This window comes from Phalaenopsis equestris, unplaced genomic scaffold, assembly GCF_001263595.1.
Source record: "Phalaenopsis equestris unplaced genomic scaffold, ASM126359v1 Scaffold000134, whole genome shotgun sequence".
Taxonomy (NCBI): Eukaryota; Viridiplantae; Streptophyta; class Magnoliopsida; order Asparagales; family Orchidaceae; genus Phalaenopsis; species Phalaenopsis equestris.
The window spans coordinates 3,547,017-3,563,708 of NW_018164576.1; the positions used below are offsets into that span (position 1 = coordinate 3,547,017).

The following is a 16,692-nucleotide window of genomic DNA, read 5'->3' on the forward strand; positions in this document are numbered from 1 at the left end:
TAAAAGTTGGTTTGAAAAGTAGTTTAAATATATTTTAAGTATATTAAATATATTTAAGTTATAATAATTAAAGAATAGACTATGGAGATTTTTTATATCTACAATAATATATATTTTTTTTATTTTTAAATTTGGAATGAGAAAGTTGAAAGACCGAGAGATAAAATGTTAAATGACACGAATAATTGCAAATTTAAGTTTTTTTAATGATTATCTTTAATGATAAATTTCCTCTTAAACCTATAAACAGAGGTCATGGATGACGAGAAGAACCACAAGTGAGAAGAATGATAGGGAGAGAAAAAGAGAGAAATTTGATAGTATAGTCTTTCTCTATCTAGATTTTCCAGATGAATAAAGTTGTCTCTGCCTTGAGTAGCAGACGAGCAACAAGATAATCTTTCACGTTGCGGTCAAGAAGAAAGTTGTTTCTATCCTGTGTAGCAGGCGAACAAATAGATATTTTTTCCTGTTGTGGCCAAGAGAAAAGTCGTCAACATCCTACGTAGCAGACAAGCAACGATATTTTCTTTTGTCTTACAGCCAAGAGAAAAATTGCCCCCGTTCTGTGTAGTAGTTGAGCAAAGAGATCTTTTGTGTTGCAGCGATAAGAAAAGTCGCCCACCTCTTGAGTAGCAGATAAACAATGAGTCTTTTTTTGTGCTGCGACCAAAAGAAAATCGTCAATGTACTGTGTAACAAGCGAGAAAAGATATATTTTTTCTAGTTGCAACGAAGAGGAAAGTTGTCCCCATCTTGTGTAGCAAACAAGGAACAAAATCTTTTTTTATGTTGCGACAAAGAGAAAATTCATCAACATTTTGCATAGCAGACAAACAGCGAGAACTTCCTTCACGTTGCGGCGAAGAGGGAAGTCATCTCCGTCATAAGTAACAGACGAGCAGCACGATCTTCTTTCACGTAGCGAAAAAGAGGAAAGTCGTCTCCGTCCTGCATAGCAAGAGAGTAACAAGATTCTTTTTCATGTTACGACGTAACAAAAAGTTGACATTGTCATGTATGACAAACGATCAACGAGATCCTCTTTCATGTAACTGTACAGAAGAAAGTTATTTCGTCATGCGTAACAAAACGGGTTCTTTTGCATTAATGAGACGAATAAAGTTATCTTCGTCTTTGCCCAACACGTGAAACCGGATCTTATTTGTTGCTGATGTACATTTCTATAGAGATGAATAAATGCTAGAGTTCTCCCACCGCGCTTTGAGGGGAAGATTTTCATGCTTCTGTTGAGCCTATATCTCTTGTAACCTTTTGTACGGTTCTTGTTGGTCTTTATAGCCTTTTTAATCATCAAATGTGACATTTGTAGATGATAATGTTGTATTTTTTTGTACGTCTTTGACGTTGCTTATTAGATTATTGTAGCTTGTCAATTGTATCAAAATTTTGTAATTAAAGTTAGCAAACAAACTTTATAAAATTAAGAATCGTGTACCTTTTGAGGCTCGTGTTTTATGAGGTAGTGACCTCTTGGGCGTATGCTTTATAGGAGCTTGAAATGAATCAGTACCTCTTGCGGCTCGTAGTCTTCTGAAGTCTTTTATGTAATCATGTATTTTGAGGCTTCTAGCATTCCGAGGTTTTTCATGTATATGTGTCTTCTGAGGATTGTAGCATTTTGAGGTTTTTTTATGTACCTGTGTCATCTAAGGCTTGCAGCCTTTTGAGGTATTTGAGTGAAAGCATCATCAACAACTTTTTCTATTAGAGTATTTCGAGTGAGCACCCTGACTACTCATAGTTTCATATCAAAATTTACCTCTTGGGCTCGTCTTTCTGGGGCATCATAGCTTCTTTTCGAATCTTTTCTCCTGGTCTTGACTTATTGGAGCATCGTAGGTTTCAATTGAGTCTTTCCTCATGAGCTCAATTTTTAGTGGTTCTGAATTTTCCCATTGAGTTTCACCTCTTAGGATTGAATTTTAGGAGCATGGTAGCTTTCTATTGATGCTTGCTTCCTAGGTTTGTCTTATAGGAGCACTGTAGCTTCACATTGAGTCTTGCCTCATGTAATCAACTTCCAGAGGTACTGGTTTTTCCTATCGAGTTTTATCTATTGGGCTTAACTTACTGGGGCATGGTTGAAAGAAGAATCTATTAAACATCTATGAGATATATAACTTGAGATGCTTGACGGTATTAACTCGCAATGGATAAAGTCATATGAAATCCACTGAAAATGGTTGACCTGTCCTAGGTTGTTGGTCGTAGATTTTTCTTGACGTCCTTAACCTGTTACGGAAGAGGTAGAAGAAAATTGACCAAAGGAAAATATGTTGAAATTTTCATACATATTTTACACTGATTTTGATGATATTGACTATTAAAGAAAGATATTTTTGATGTTTTGTTGCAGGTATGTTGAATTATGGTCATTAAAGCAAAAATATGCAAAAATGAAAATGAGCGAATTTGGAGTGCAAAAATATGCAAAAGGGAGCAAATTTGGAGCAAAAAGGACCAAAAGATGAATAATTGAACTAGGGCGCTGACGGCTAGATTTCTTCGCCGATAAATATCAAATATTTTAGAAGGCTCGCCGACGGCGCCCTCGAGGCCTCCGACGGCGAGATCGGCGGGGGGGCCCACAAACAGGTGCATTTAATGTGGATGATTTTTTAGGGGTGCTTAGGCAACTCTTAGAAAAACTCTTCTACAACTTAAAAAAAAATATTTTGGCCGAAAATTGAGAAAGGGGGAACAACGTCTAGAGGAAGTTGTAGAGTGTAGAGAGTTTAATTTAGGGTTAGATTGTGAGGAATTGTTCGAGAGATTGTAAGAGTTGAGGGAAAGTGAGAGATCTCTTCCTCCTTGCCGCTTCGAAGAAGAATTTTGTGTGATGTAAAGAAAGGAAGAGATTCAGAAGAACTTCGAGGAGTTTGCTTGGGGAGGAATTAGTGATAAGTGTTATTTACTTGTTGTAGTTGTATGACTTTACTTTTATATATAAATTCCGAGTTTTGTTGTAGCTTTCCAATGAGTTCTGAGTAGTTTTCTCTTTTTTTCTCCTTGTCTTGCGATTTTGTGAAATGGTGATTTGAAGTGGTTGAGCCATAAAAAATGTTAAAGAAGATGTGATTATCCATTCACTTTGATCTTAATTTATTTTCAATTTTTCTAATTAATTTGTTAAAATATGTTGAGTTTTACAACTAAAGTGAAGATTACATCCAATATTCAGGGAGGTCAAAACCCTTGGAAGTTAGGTGCAAATAAATAGGGAAATAAAATTATCGGGCGTAAAATTGGAGATTTTAGAGTGACAGATTAAAATCCTCAATTCGGTCATATCGTTTGGGTGCTGATCGTTTGGGTGTTGAAGTGTAGATGTTAGCCCTCAGGTGAGGGGAACGTGGGAGCTCTGAAGTGAGAGTCGGTATCCTCCCAGCCTAGCCCAGATTCAGTAACCAAGCATAGGATTAGTCAATGTTCCTTATGCCTGGACCAAGGGATAAAGAATAGGTATTCTCCTATTTGACATAGTCCAATTTGAACTGATTCACTTCATTCATTTACTTTAATTTATTGACAAGGAGAATAATGCTTTCTTATATATTGAATTTTACATTAGAAACTTTATTAGTAGAATTAGTTATTTATGAGTTATTAAAATTACATGTTTATTTCAATTGTCTATTAGTGACAAATAAACAAATTGAACTATATTGTTGTGATTAAGTATTGATTTTCTAAAATCTTAGTTCGTAGCCTCTGATATTACTCCCTGTGGGATCGATATCTAGGACTCCATTAAAGCCCTGTATTACTTGAGCGATACGTATATTTGCGTTGATAAGTGTGACTTTACAATTATTGAATATTTTATATATACGTCTTTATTGAATCTATAACTGCTGTCAAGTTTTTTGTGTCGTTGCCAAGGAATTAAATCTTCTAGCAGCAGTATTAAATTCTTGTATTTTTAAGCATATATAAAGTCGCTGTCAGAAATCTGCCAAATATTTTTTACTTACCTGAGGTTGTATCTCAAAGCTTTTGCTTGACAACTGCAACCAGTAACGGAATAGCTCAAATCAAGTCTCCTGTGATTGATTAAGCCTATAATGAGGTGTCAGAGATGCTCTGCATTTCTTGAGACTGGGTTGTAGGTCGTAATGGATCGTATATTTTCTTGGAAATATGATTACAGTCATACTCAAGAATAATGTTTAACAACTTGTTAGTTGCTGCTCATGAATCTATTACCCCTCAGCGAGGGTGTTTTCCACGCGGGGTTGTAAAATAACACATGTATAGGGCTTTAAAGAGATTAGCTTCTTGATCTAGTTAAAGAAGAACTCTAGTACGTTGAGGGGGAATTGAGAAAGCATTATTTTCGACAAAGATTGCCTCCATCTATGAGTGATTTTCAAAGCCATGTTGGCTGAACAAAATGTGGGATGAATACCCTAATAGTCTTGCTCGGGATGTTAACTTGAATGACATATCAATACTACAATGAAGGTTGCCTCCAAGCCTGAAAAAAGTTGTAAAAGACTTTTTCTAAATAAGACGTGAGGAAACAACCAAGCTACAACCATGCCTGGGACGTTAACACGAACAACCTTTTATGACTATAGTGAAGGTTTCCCCTCACATTAAAGAATGTTTTGAAGATGATATTCAAGATGTGAAGAAGTTTCATTCGCTAGTTCAATGATGTACATCATTGGAAAACAAAGCAGGGGCTCAGTGTCTTTGAGTTGAAGACAATGCCGAACAATAATTTGCTTCCCACAGATGGCGTCAAACTAATGAGCACCAGAAATTTTGTGGTTGTAGCGTAATGAATTATCATCTTAGTGTTGCACGAGAATTCAACACATACTATAATAAAAGAAAATAACTAATAACGACACCATAATTTTTTTACGTGGAAAACTCGTAAAGGGACAAAAACCATGAGGCCTGACCAAGCTGTAAGAAATCAATTATAAGTTGATGATTATAAAGACCTCTTGTTCCACATGAGGGAGGTGTTACAAAGCCTTATGAATTACAACGTGGATATGCAAATAAATGACTTGTTGTAAGAAGTGGGCAACAATTGAGGGCAATCAGTTGAGGCCAGCAGGTGGTAGTCTATGGCGGTCAACGGTGGTCAACGGTGGTCGACGATGATTCATGACAGTCAGTGGGGGTCAATGGCTGTCCGCGGTGATTAATATTGGCAAGAGAGGTGTCGGGCTTCAACTCATTCTAAAAGTTTTAAGTTTTTTCTCAAGCCCCAAGCTCTTCTCCTTCTTATTGTGAAAAACAACAACAATAAATAGAAAAAAACAAATCGAGAAAAATAACAAAACAAAAAAAACACAACTGAACATACAGATTTACGTGGTTCGACAAATTGCCTACGTCCAAAGAGTTGCAGAGGATTTTATTAGCTCGAGCATTACACTAGTCGATCACCTAAACGATTACAATAAAACTCTATCTCTTCCTCTCTCTCTCTCTCTTTCTCTCTCTCTACCCTATAACCATTGCAGAATAAGAAGTCTGGGAGAACAACACTTGTGATTCTTTTCTCCTTAGAGTTTGGTCGCAGAAGCTAAATATATGGAATTAAATTCCTTCACTCGTATATATAACACCCAACGGAGGAGGGAGAGCCATGAAATTTTAATTCCAAAACCGTAAGTAGCACGTTAAGCCTAGATTAAGAAGATCTTGGCTTTTAATTGATGCACTAGAAGCATCACTTAAGACATTCCTTTTTGGCCCACAGAGGAAATCCTTATTTGTGAATTCAGAAGAAGCAGACGGCAGGAGAATTGATTTGCGAATCAAAAGAAAAAATCAGCAATGCATTAAGGAAATATTTAAGTACATTTAAATATATTCCGTAATTATAATAATTCTCTAAAAAAGGAATAGTGGTCCGGACTCCACCTTACTTAACCATTCCCCCACTTGGAGACTGGGACACTAGCCGCACCATCCACTGGCTGCACCGCCCTTTTCCTCAAACGTAATGTCTTCCACCTCTACAACTCAAAGCCCCGGTCTTTATTCTAGAAGACCAGCTAAAGTCGAGTATAACTTCAACTTCTCAAGAGTAACACCCCCGGTCGATATGTCAGCATCAACATAGCCTTGTACCTCCAAGCTTTTTCCCGGGTTACTCTTGTATCCTGCCTCAGTTGAAAGTCCTTTTCAACAAATCCAACCGTGTATCTCTAACTGCCATCAAACACAGTCTTCACTCGATACACCCACTTGTTGTGCAATGCCTTCTTCCCTGGTGAAAATTAAGACAGTTCCCAAGTTTGATTCCCTGACAAGGAACCCATCTCGTCTTTCTTGGTCAACTCTCACTTGCTCGAATTCTCATCTTGCAAGATTTTTTTATAGCTCTCACTCATGTGACCAAGCCTGCAATGTCACAGATCTGTTGTGCTCTTTGTAATCGTAGTAGCAACAATGTTGAGTAAACCAATATTCATATATAGTGTGTCAGTTTTCTTACCCCGAGCAAATACTAATGCTCTTTTGGTAACCTTTCAGGTGCTATCTGAGAACATTACCGAATGACCATTACCGAATGACCACCCTGACCACCCTCATTGAGCTAGCTAATAGAGATGAGGATTTTCTTTAACTCAGGAATATGTCTTACATTTTGCAAGGTCCATTTGCTTTAGTTATATGTGCAATATCAACGTTTCTCATCCCTATCACGTCAAGAGCTTTTACATGAGCTAGATGTACCTTCCCAAAGTTGCCTACACATAATTGCACACAAACTCCCGGTGGTAAGATGTATGGAATGAAGTCTTTGAATCCAGTATCCAGTCATTAACCGAACAGTGAACTGATAGTTATAATGCATTATGTATTTCTTCAGTTACCACATTTGCACTATTATTCTTCTTTTTCTTATGATTCATGTAGTTCTTTTTTATGTGGCCAACATTGCCACAATTCTAGCAGGTTGTATGCTGATCAAACTTTGATTTTGATCTTCCTATGTTTGAGTTCTTGTCCTACGATATCCCTTTGTAATCAACAATCAGTGTCGAATTCGAGCCCGAGGTCTCGCCATAATCTTTCTTGTCACCTCCTCGGGCAATATCAAATCACAAATATCATCATATTTCAGTTTGGATTACTTGCAGAACTTCTAAATGTCATCATCACGGCTTACCAACTATTTAACAATGAAACCAACAATATCAACACACGTATCTCATCATCAAAATCAATTTCAACAGATGACAATTGCTGTGATATTAACAGATGACAATTGATTTTTGATAGTATTTAAATCATCAAGATATCGAATAACAAACACACATTTCACCATCTTCAAGTTTAATAACTTTTTCAACAAGTGCACATTATTATTCGTCGATGGTTTTTCATACATATCTAATAAAGCCGCAATGAGATCTGCAGTAGTCATCTCTTTGATAACGTTGTGGAAAACTGATCTCGACAAGGTTAATCAAATAGCCCCTAAAATCTTTCGATCCAACAAGTTCCATTATGTCTCGTCCATCTTCTCCGGTCTCTTTCCCAGTAATGAAAAATGATGTTTCTTCCCATAGAGGTAGTCCTCTATCTGTATCATTCAATAACCAAAATCTATGTCATTAAACTTATCGATTCCTGATGCTATCACATCGTCTTTGCCCATCGTTTTCTTTCAGCCTCAAACCAAAGCTCTAATATCAGTTGTTGTGAAAACAACGACAATAAAATAAAAAATTGGATCAAGAAAAATCACAAAACAGAAAAAACACAGCGTAACACATAAATTTACGTGGTTCGACAATTTGCCTACGTCCACAGAGTTGCAGATGATTTTATTAGCTTGATGATTACATCCGTCGATCACCTCGATGATTATAAGAAATCTCTCTCTTCTTCTCTCCTCTACTCAAGAGCCACTGCAGAAGAAAAAGTCTGGGAGAACAACAACTGTGATTCTTTTCTCCTTAGAGTTCGGCCCCAGAAATCAGAGATATGGAATCCAATTCCTTCACCCGTATATATAGCACCCAAAGGAGGAGGGAGAGCCATGCAATTTTAATTCCAAAACCGTAAGCAACACCTTAAGCCTAAATTAGGAAGATATGGGCTTTTAATTGATGAACTAGAAGCATCAATCAAGACATACCTTTTTGGCCCATAAAGGAAATGGTTATTTGCGAATCCAGAAGAAGCGGACTGCGGGAGAATTGATTTGAGAATCCAAAGAAAAAGCAACAATGCATTAAGGATATATTTAAATACATTTAAATATAATCCATAATTGCAATAACTCTCCAAAAAACGAATAGTGGACCGGGCTCCACTTTATTTAACACCTCTCACGAGAGGGGTGAGTCTCTATTTATATTATTTTGGATATAATTAATGCATAAATATGAATCACTTTTGGATCTGTCTCATCGAGTCTGTTAGTTTGAGTATAAATTTGTTTAAATCAAAACTCTGGATGTCTCTTAATTGAAGTTTGAGTTATTGCTAAAGAGATTATCTCGATATTTGTATAATGCCTTGAGATTCATGTTGGTTAAAGGAATTTGTTTGTTGATGATACATCAACTGCTATAATCAACAACTACCATTTTGAGTATTGATCTCGTACGTTGTGGTAAATGCGAGTCGACTAATTAGCCGCGATCAATGATTCCCGTATGCGCCCCAATTAATCGGGACTGTTGACGTAATTAGTCGTTGAAATCTCTCGCCACAGTACGTGAGTCGATTCCTGACCACCTGTATGACAGTAGGCCGGTAAGATCTTTTGGCCACCCGACCGTCGCAAGTGCATTCAAATGCTTTGTATTGTGCTCACAGTTATAGCGTATAGAGACTATTAAAATGTCATAATGAGTGCTAATTTTCAATATGATATTTATAATTATAAAAGTTTAGACGTGAGAAATGTAAATATAAAAAATTTTGGGTGAATGAACATTTACATATGTACCGGGAAACACTGGCCGAAGACGCTTGAAGTAGAACGCTGCTATTGCAGAAACGGAGTGGAAGAACGATGCCGGGTTCTTCCGTTACGTTTCCTCTCTCCGCTGTTTCCATGGATTCCTCGTCTTCCTCTCCTCCTCCAATTCTCAACCCTATAGCCTCGCTATCCTCCTTTCTTCACCACCAGCTCTGCCGCTTCAGTGCCGACCTCTCCACCCGATTAGCCGCCGTTCATCGTCAAGCCATCGTCGCCATCAGTTCTCCGGCGGAATTTCCTTTCGCTGCCCTATCCATGGCGGCGCAAGGGCGTCACGCCTTCGAAATCGCACTGAGCACAGACTATATTTCGCGGACACTTACGGGCACGGCAGTGTACACCGTCGGTAACGCCAATAACGAGTTCGTCCTTGTATCTGACCCCCACAATGGGGCTAGATCAATCAGCCTCCTCTGTTTCCGGGAAGAGGATGCTCAGGCTCTTCTATCTCAGGTGTAAGACTCGGCTGCTCTATTGTTTTGTTTGGTGGGGTTTCTTCATTCAAGATTATGATTGGAGATATGAATTGATGTTCTTCAGGTTCAGCTCCGGCAGCCGATTTTGGGAAGGGGGGCAAGGGTGGTTCCCATTAATCTCGATCAGGTCACTCTCTCTACTTTCCTCCCGATGTTCTGAAAAGTTACATGCATAGCTTTTATTTGCAATATCAATGTCGTGCCGCTCACCAGAGAATCTATTTGGATTAATTTTCTTAGATTAACAGTGCAACATTAGCTGCTAGGAATATTTATACTGATTTGAGTGGGCTGATTTCGTTCATACGATCTAAACATTGGAATGGTGATAGATGAAGGATGTGAAGATTTATTTGCAAATTGGGTAATGTAACATGTTGAATGTTTTACCTCATGCCAGTCATATTGCTGATTTTTCCTTGCCTTCGTTTATGCTTTGTAAGTTGCATGTATGACAGGTCAGGATATTCTATTTAATTAGATTTTATGTTTAGATGAAGAAGGCAAAAATAGCAGCCAAGGATATTTGATAATTTATGTTTTAAATTAAATTATTTTATGACAGATCAGGAAGGGGAATTTATTTAATGTTTTAAATTAAATTCTGGGATGGGTGAATGTCTAAAATTGTGAAGATTAATCTGCAAATTTGATAATTCATTGTTGTTGTATTTTTAGCTCATGCCATCATGCTGTTTTATTATGGTTGTTTTGCATGCTTGCTAAGATGCAAATCCGTTAAATCAGGATTTTGTTAGAGGGTTACTGTTTCTGATTGATTACAGACTCTTTGTTTGAAATATATGTTGAAATTTATTGAAATGAGTTTGTTCGCATTATATGTTGAAATATATAGAAATAGATAATAGAAAAATGATTGCTGATATGAGATACCTTTTCTTGATGTTGTCTTTTTCTGAGTCACATAGGGCTTCTGAAAATCACAATTCTTCCTTTCTCTTGTTTTTATGTGGACAAACACAATATTTCCATTCATTGCTGTGAAGCTTGCAAATTGAAACTATTCTTACCGAACTGTTATCTGTTCCTCCTTACAAACTGACTGCATGCCTATCTAGGCACTTGAAATTGCTGAATAACATGAATTAAATTTCATTTTATTGACGTAAAAACAACATTTCATCTTGGAAGTAGTTTTGGTATTTTATAATGCTCTGTGAAGAATTTCTAAAATTTTTTGTGCTATCATTCACATGCCAGAGCAATAGTTTGTGTTAGAATAAGAATTCTATGGCATTTTTCATGCAGCACAAAAATGTGAAGAAACCTATCTGCCGTGCATTCTATTGTTTATCAAGATTTATTGTTTTTTTTTCAAAAACAAAAATAAAAAGGTAGAAAAAATAAAGAATGAGAGGGAAGGTAAAATGTCATATGTTAATAGAAATTTTGTACTGACTCTCTTAATTGCACTTTGATTAATAGAATCGTGTTATTTCATACACGATAAAGTCACTGTATGTAACTTATATCAATAAGGTACTTAAAAAGTTATTTTTTCTATGGTTATGAAAATGTGAAAGGTTTGCCGGCTATTGTGTGTTTCCCGCACAAGTCAAATTTGTAATGTTTTTAAAAAATTAGAACACTATCAATCAATGTTGTAGAATGCAGTCCTACATGCCTACATGCATGATGGTTATATAATGGCATTGGTTATTTAATATGCTGTGGCATTGGTTATCTAATAAAACTTAAAATTCAGTTCGTGCATGTCTTGAAGGATGCAACTAATTTATTATGTTCTGATTAGTGCAATTTATTTATAGAAGTAAGCTGTGCATAGCATCAACAACACAGCTGAATGTCAATATTCTTGTCAGAACTTTTGCTATTAAAGTGTCAATTTTGTCAGGCCAGGGGTTATGGTGACTTTCCATTGTGATCCTTTCCAGTTTTTGTAGTACCTTGTGTAGTGTTGGTCTCTAGTAACCCTGAATCAACCCGAACCAAAAAATAAAATGTTATGTATTTTTATTTCAAAAGATTAAATGAAGACTCAAATGCCCAAATGCATCCTTGATAATTTTTCTAGAGTAGAAAGGTTTTACACAGTTTAAAGTGTTGCCTGTACATTATCTTGATTTTTTTCATAAAAATGTCTCAAAACACAAACAATTACAACCGTGGAGTATAAGCTACTTTTGTTTATTTGTTTTTGACTTGCTATATAATTGATGAGGTTGAACTATGCCAATTTTATTATTTATTATGAGCTTGTAGGAGAGGTTAATGGATCTTTTTTATTCGTATGACATAGAATAATGCAATGTCCGTTAATCTAATTGGACTTCATAATTGAAGTAGAACTAAATCTAAAATGGTGGTTTGATGCTGGCCTGATTTTCATTTTGTTCATGTTGGTTTCTATTTCAATTACAATTGAGTCGATTTGCATGCAAAGTTCAGATGTTATCAATCTGATTCCATCCAAATTGCAAGCATAGTAAAATAGCAATCTCACTATGCTACTTATTGCTGCATCTTCCCTATTCTATTTTAACATTTGAATTTTCCACGAGTAATAGATATGTTTTGATTCTTTTGAAATACTTTTTTAAGGTATATTTGCTGAAGGTTGAAGGCATTGCGTTTCGGTTTCTTCCTGATCCTCTTCAAATAAAGAATGCACTAGAGGTGTGCGATTGAAACTATATTCCATCATGCATTAGACACATTTCTCTTGTTTCTTATTCAAATTTTATGTTTATTCTTGAATATCAATATAATAGTAGTTACTGTTTCAAGATGACTGATCGAGATATCATATGTTTCGTGCAAACCGAAAATGCTAATATTAAAGCAAATATCAGTGTTTTATGTTACTTCAATGTCTTTATAATTGCTGCTTGCTCTTCTCTATATATATTTCCAACGCATGCTGTTAACTTTTTCAATTTCTAGTTAAAATCTGCAGATCGTTCAAGAGGCTTTGATGGAGTTCCTGTGTTTCAGGTGAAATTATATTGCAATCTACCTATTTGGCTTTTCTCAATTCTCAACTATAAAGAATTTATTCGGAATAAAGTAAAATAAAATGCATTGTAATTTTTATGGTCCATCACTTGAATCATTGGGGAAAAAATATGAGAAAAAATTGCAGGAAATAGATACCCCATTAAAGTCACTATTTTATAAACAAGAAATCATGCAGTTTCAGCGAGATTGACTTTCCTACATACATGACCGTTTAGAAATAATTTCAATATACTTAAAAATATACATTATAGTTCCTATTCAACACATTTCATTTTATGTTGGGAGAAGGCTAATAAAAGACTTGCTATAAAAGAGATTTGAATGAGTTTCTATCCAAAGAACATTGATTTTCATCCCTGTTAACAACAACATGAATATTTTCTAGCACTATACTTTCCCTTGGGCATGAGCACACTTTCTTTTGGTACAATGCAATGCGGCTTTCTTTATACACCATCATGCTTGCTTCAAATTCCACTAGCTTTTTAATTGTTGTTGTTCACAGTTTTTCATTCACAAGCAATGAGATTTTTCCCTTTTCGTTTACACATCTTTCACTCTCTTACTTTACTAACTTTTAATGTTTATCCTCTCATAGTACCATCTTACCTCCTCTATTTGATGATATTTTTTCATGTCTTAATTTCAAATGAATAAAAGAGATAATGAAAAATCATGACAACAATAGTCCATCAACCTGGAATTAGGACAGTGCAAGCGTTTAGTTAGTCATAATCTAAACTTTTTTTATTTTAGGAAAATTTACGTACATGCTTGACAATTCTTATGTATTTACATATCTAACACTTAAAATTTGTTTTTTATTTTTTTAATACTTCAGCGTCATAAACCTTATGCATGAAAAGTGTATTTCGCTTTTAAAATTTATTAATAATGGTATTTTTGATGTAATATTAAAGTTTGAGTGTTATGCATGTACGTGTGAAATTTTAGATGTTAGATAAGTAAATACATAAGAATTTTAAGGTATGTATGTAAACACACCTTTATTTCATCACTAGGTGGAAAAATGGGTTCCTCATTAAAAATCTCACCTGGAATCTTTTTTTTTTCATATGCACTAATTTGATAGAAAGCATTAGAAAAGCTCTTAGTGGCACACAAGATTAGAGAGAGCCACCTTAGATGGTTTGATCACTGCAACGGGAAAACTTTATTTTTTTCTTTCATTGAAGGCATATGATATATATTTATTTACAATTTCATTTCTATAGATTAGGAATATTTCTATTATAGAAAAGATACTGAAATTTGAATTTCTCTAATTAGGTTATTTAATATATAATCTTCCTAATATATAACCATTATTTCGATGAATCATTTCTTCGGACAGAAGAAGATTCTGTAAACATTGAATATTTTTTATAACACTCCCCCTCAAGGTGGAGCATGTATATTTATCATACCGGGCTAATTACAAATATAAGTGTCCCTAGCTCGATTAAGGGCTTTTGTGAATATGTCCCCTAGTTGTTCCCCAGTCTTTACATGAGCTTTAGAAATCAAATTTTGTTGAATCTTTTCACGAACAAAATAACAGTCTATCTCAACGTGTTTAGTTATTTCATGGAAGACATAGTTTGAAGTACTATGAATTGCAGCTTGGTTATCACACAACTTTGTTGGAACTGTCATCTTAAAGCCCATTTCGGTAAGGAGTTGGGAGACTCACATCAATTCACTTGAAGCTTGTACCATTGCTCAATACTCATATTCTGCACTGGATCATGACATTATATTTTTTTCTTACTCTTAAATGAGACCAAATTACAACCAATAAAATCACAATATCGAGCAATAGAACTTACCAAATCAGTGTTAGAGAAATATTAAATATTTGTATGCCCATGATTTTGATATAGAATTTCTTTTCCAGGAACTCCTTTGATGTAATATAGCATTTGTTCTAGAGTTGACCATTGATGGGCTGTGGGGAAGACATGAACTGAATTGTAGTGCTAACTAAATACACAATGTTAGGGCGAGTCTCTGTGAGATAATTTAATTTTCCCACTAATTTCTTATATCTTTGAGGATCATTAAAAGACTCCCCATCTTTTGTAAGTTTTTGATTAGGAAGCATCAGAGTATTGCATGATTTGGCCTCTAATTTTCTCATTTCTATCAACAAATCCAAAACGTACATATGTTGAGATAAAAAGATATCATTCTTGCTCCTTGATACCTCAATCCCCAATAAATTCTTCGAGGAACTCAAATTTCAATGATAAGATTTTCTGCACATCGCTTTTAGTAATAATAATGTCATGAACATATACCTCCAACAGAATGATTTCACAAGCAGATTGCTTGTAAAATATAGCATGATCACTTTTACTCTTATGCATCCCAAACTTTTTTATCGCTTGACTAAAATTTTCTCCTTGCCCGAGGGTTTTGCTTTAATCTTATATAGTGACCTTTCACAGACTCCTCCTGAACAATAAAGCTAGGAGGTTGCTTCATGTATATACCTTTTTTAAAAGATCACCATGCTGAAGCCAGAAATACATTCTTTACATCAAGCTGGTGTAGGGGTCAATTAGTCATTGCAACCAAAACGAAGAAGAGGCGAACCAAAGTCAACTTAGCTATCAGAGAGAGCATGTCCAAACAACCAATACCATAAATTTAAGCATAGCTCTCAGCAACCAACTGAGCTTTGTGACGAGTTACAAATCCATCAGAATGAAACTTAAATGTAAAGACCCATTTACAATCAACAACCTCCTTGCTAGATGATAGTTCAACTATTTTTCATGTCCCATTTCCAATCAAGGCATTCATTTCATCACATTGTTGTCCGTCACCCAAAATGGGATAGGAGTTGCCAAACAAATCTCAGGACCTCAACCCTAGTCAAGAGAAGCAATAAACGAGCAAATACTAGAAGACAATTGATCATAATTAATACAATAGGAAATATGATAGGTGCATTGACTGTTACATTTTCGAAGAACAATTGGTAAATCAAGGTTACTAGGAGAATGATCCGCTGAAGAAGATAATACTTGTGCCACACTAGGATTAGGGGGATGAGATTTTCTTGAGTAAATATTGGTCATAGTTGGTCTAGTTTGAGGTGTGGGTGATGAAAGTGGAGCTATTAACAACATATCAGAATCTTGTGAGGATTTAGGCGGCGATGAGTCACCAAAGAATGATGTTTGTTCATGAAAATTGACATTAACAGAGACCATGTACCTGTTTAAGAGAGGAAAAATATCAATACTTTTTTTACAAACAAGATTATCGTAGAAAGACACACCTTAATCACTTAAGGTCCAATTTAGAAATTGTGGATGAGTGTCATAAATAAAATAAGTACACCCAAATATACATGGTTCAATGAGAAAGAGATAATTGCTTGAAAATATAACTAGGTAATGTATCTGGTTCTATAAAACAGTAGAAAGCATTCAATTGTTCAAAAAACATGCAGTAGAAACTGCATTAACTCAAAACTGTTTGAGTACATTAGTTTAAAATAATAATAATAAAAAAATACTCTAGTTGTCTCAAGAAAATGTCTACCTTTCCTTTTAGCTACTCAATTTTTGCAATGTAGTACTAACCCAAGATGACCGGTGAAGCATCTTGTTTCGTTTCATTTATGTTTGAAAAGATGGAGAGAAATATTCTTTGCATTGTCAGTTCTCAAAATTTTAACAGAAACATTGAATTGAGTTTTAATTTCGACACAATTTTTTCTAAAATGCGACACTAATATTGAGATTTCAAAAATTAAAGTCAATTCATACGAGAAAATCATCCACAAAAGTTTCAGAATTTTAGCAGAAACATTGAATTGAGTTCTAATTTTAACACAATATTATTTAAAATGTGACAATAACTTAAAAGCTAGATTTCATAAAGTAAAATCATGTCATATGAGAAAAATTATCCACAAAAGTGACAAAATATAAAAATCTATTAAGTAAAAAAAGTCAAAGTCTCCATACATCATAATGACCAACTCAAAATTATGACCAACTATTTTATTAATTTTTGGAACAAAAGAGAAATGATGGTATTTAACAAATTAGCACAACTATAATCTAAAGGAGATAATTGTTGAAACTGAGGATATAACCTTTTTTAGCATTGGTAATGATGAGTGCCCTAATCAACAATAGACCTCAAATGAAAATAAGGTGCTAAAACAAGTTATGGATTTATCCAAAATGCATTGCCCCCCCC

The 16,692-nt window shown here is 35.1% G+C and overlaps 1 protein-coding gene across 2 annotated transcripts in view; it reads left to right on the forward strand.

Moving 5' to 3' along the window:
• Positions 1–8,949: 8,949 nt before the first annotated feature.
• LOC110021520 (protein TIC 22, chloroplastic) overlaps positions 8,950–16,692 on the forward strand; it is a 19,863-nt gene continuing 12,120 nt past the window's right edge. Inside the window, exons 1-4 of one of the 2 annotated variants that reach the window (XM_020720046.1) lie at positions 8,950–9,448; positions 9,536–9,598; positions 12,055–12,129; positions 12,397–12,447. In XM_020720046.1, coding sequence (XP_020575705.1) covers positions 9,029–9,448; positions 9,536–9,598; positions 12,055–12,129; positions 12,397–12,447 — 609 coding nt within the window. In that variant the 5' untranslated portion in view covers positions 8,950–9,028. The remainder of the gene's footprint in view (positions 9,449–9,535; positions 9,599–12,054; positions 12,130–12,396; positions 12,448–16,692) is intronic. The other variant, XM_020720047.1, reaches the window with a different exon arrangement.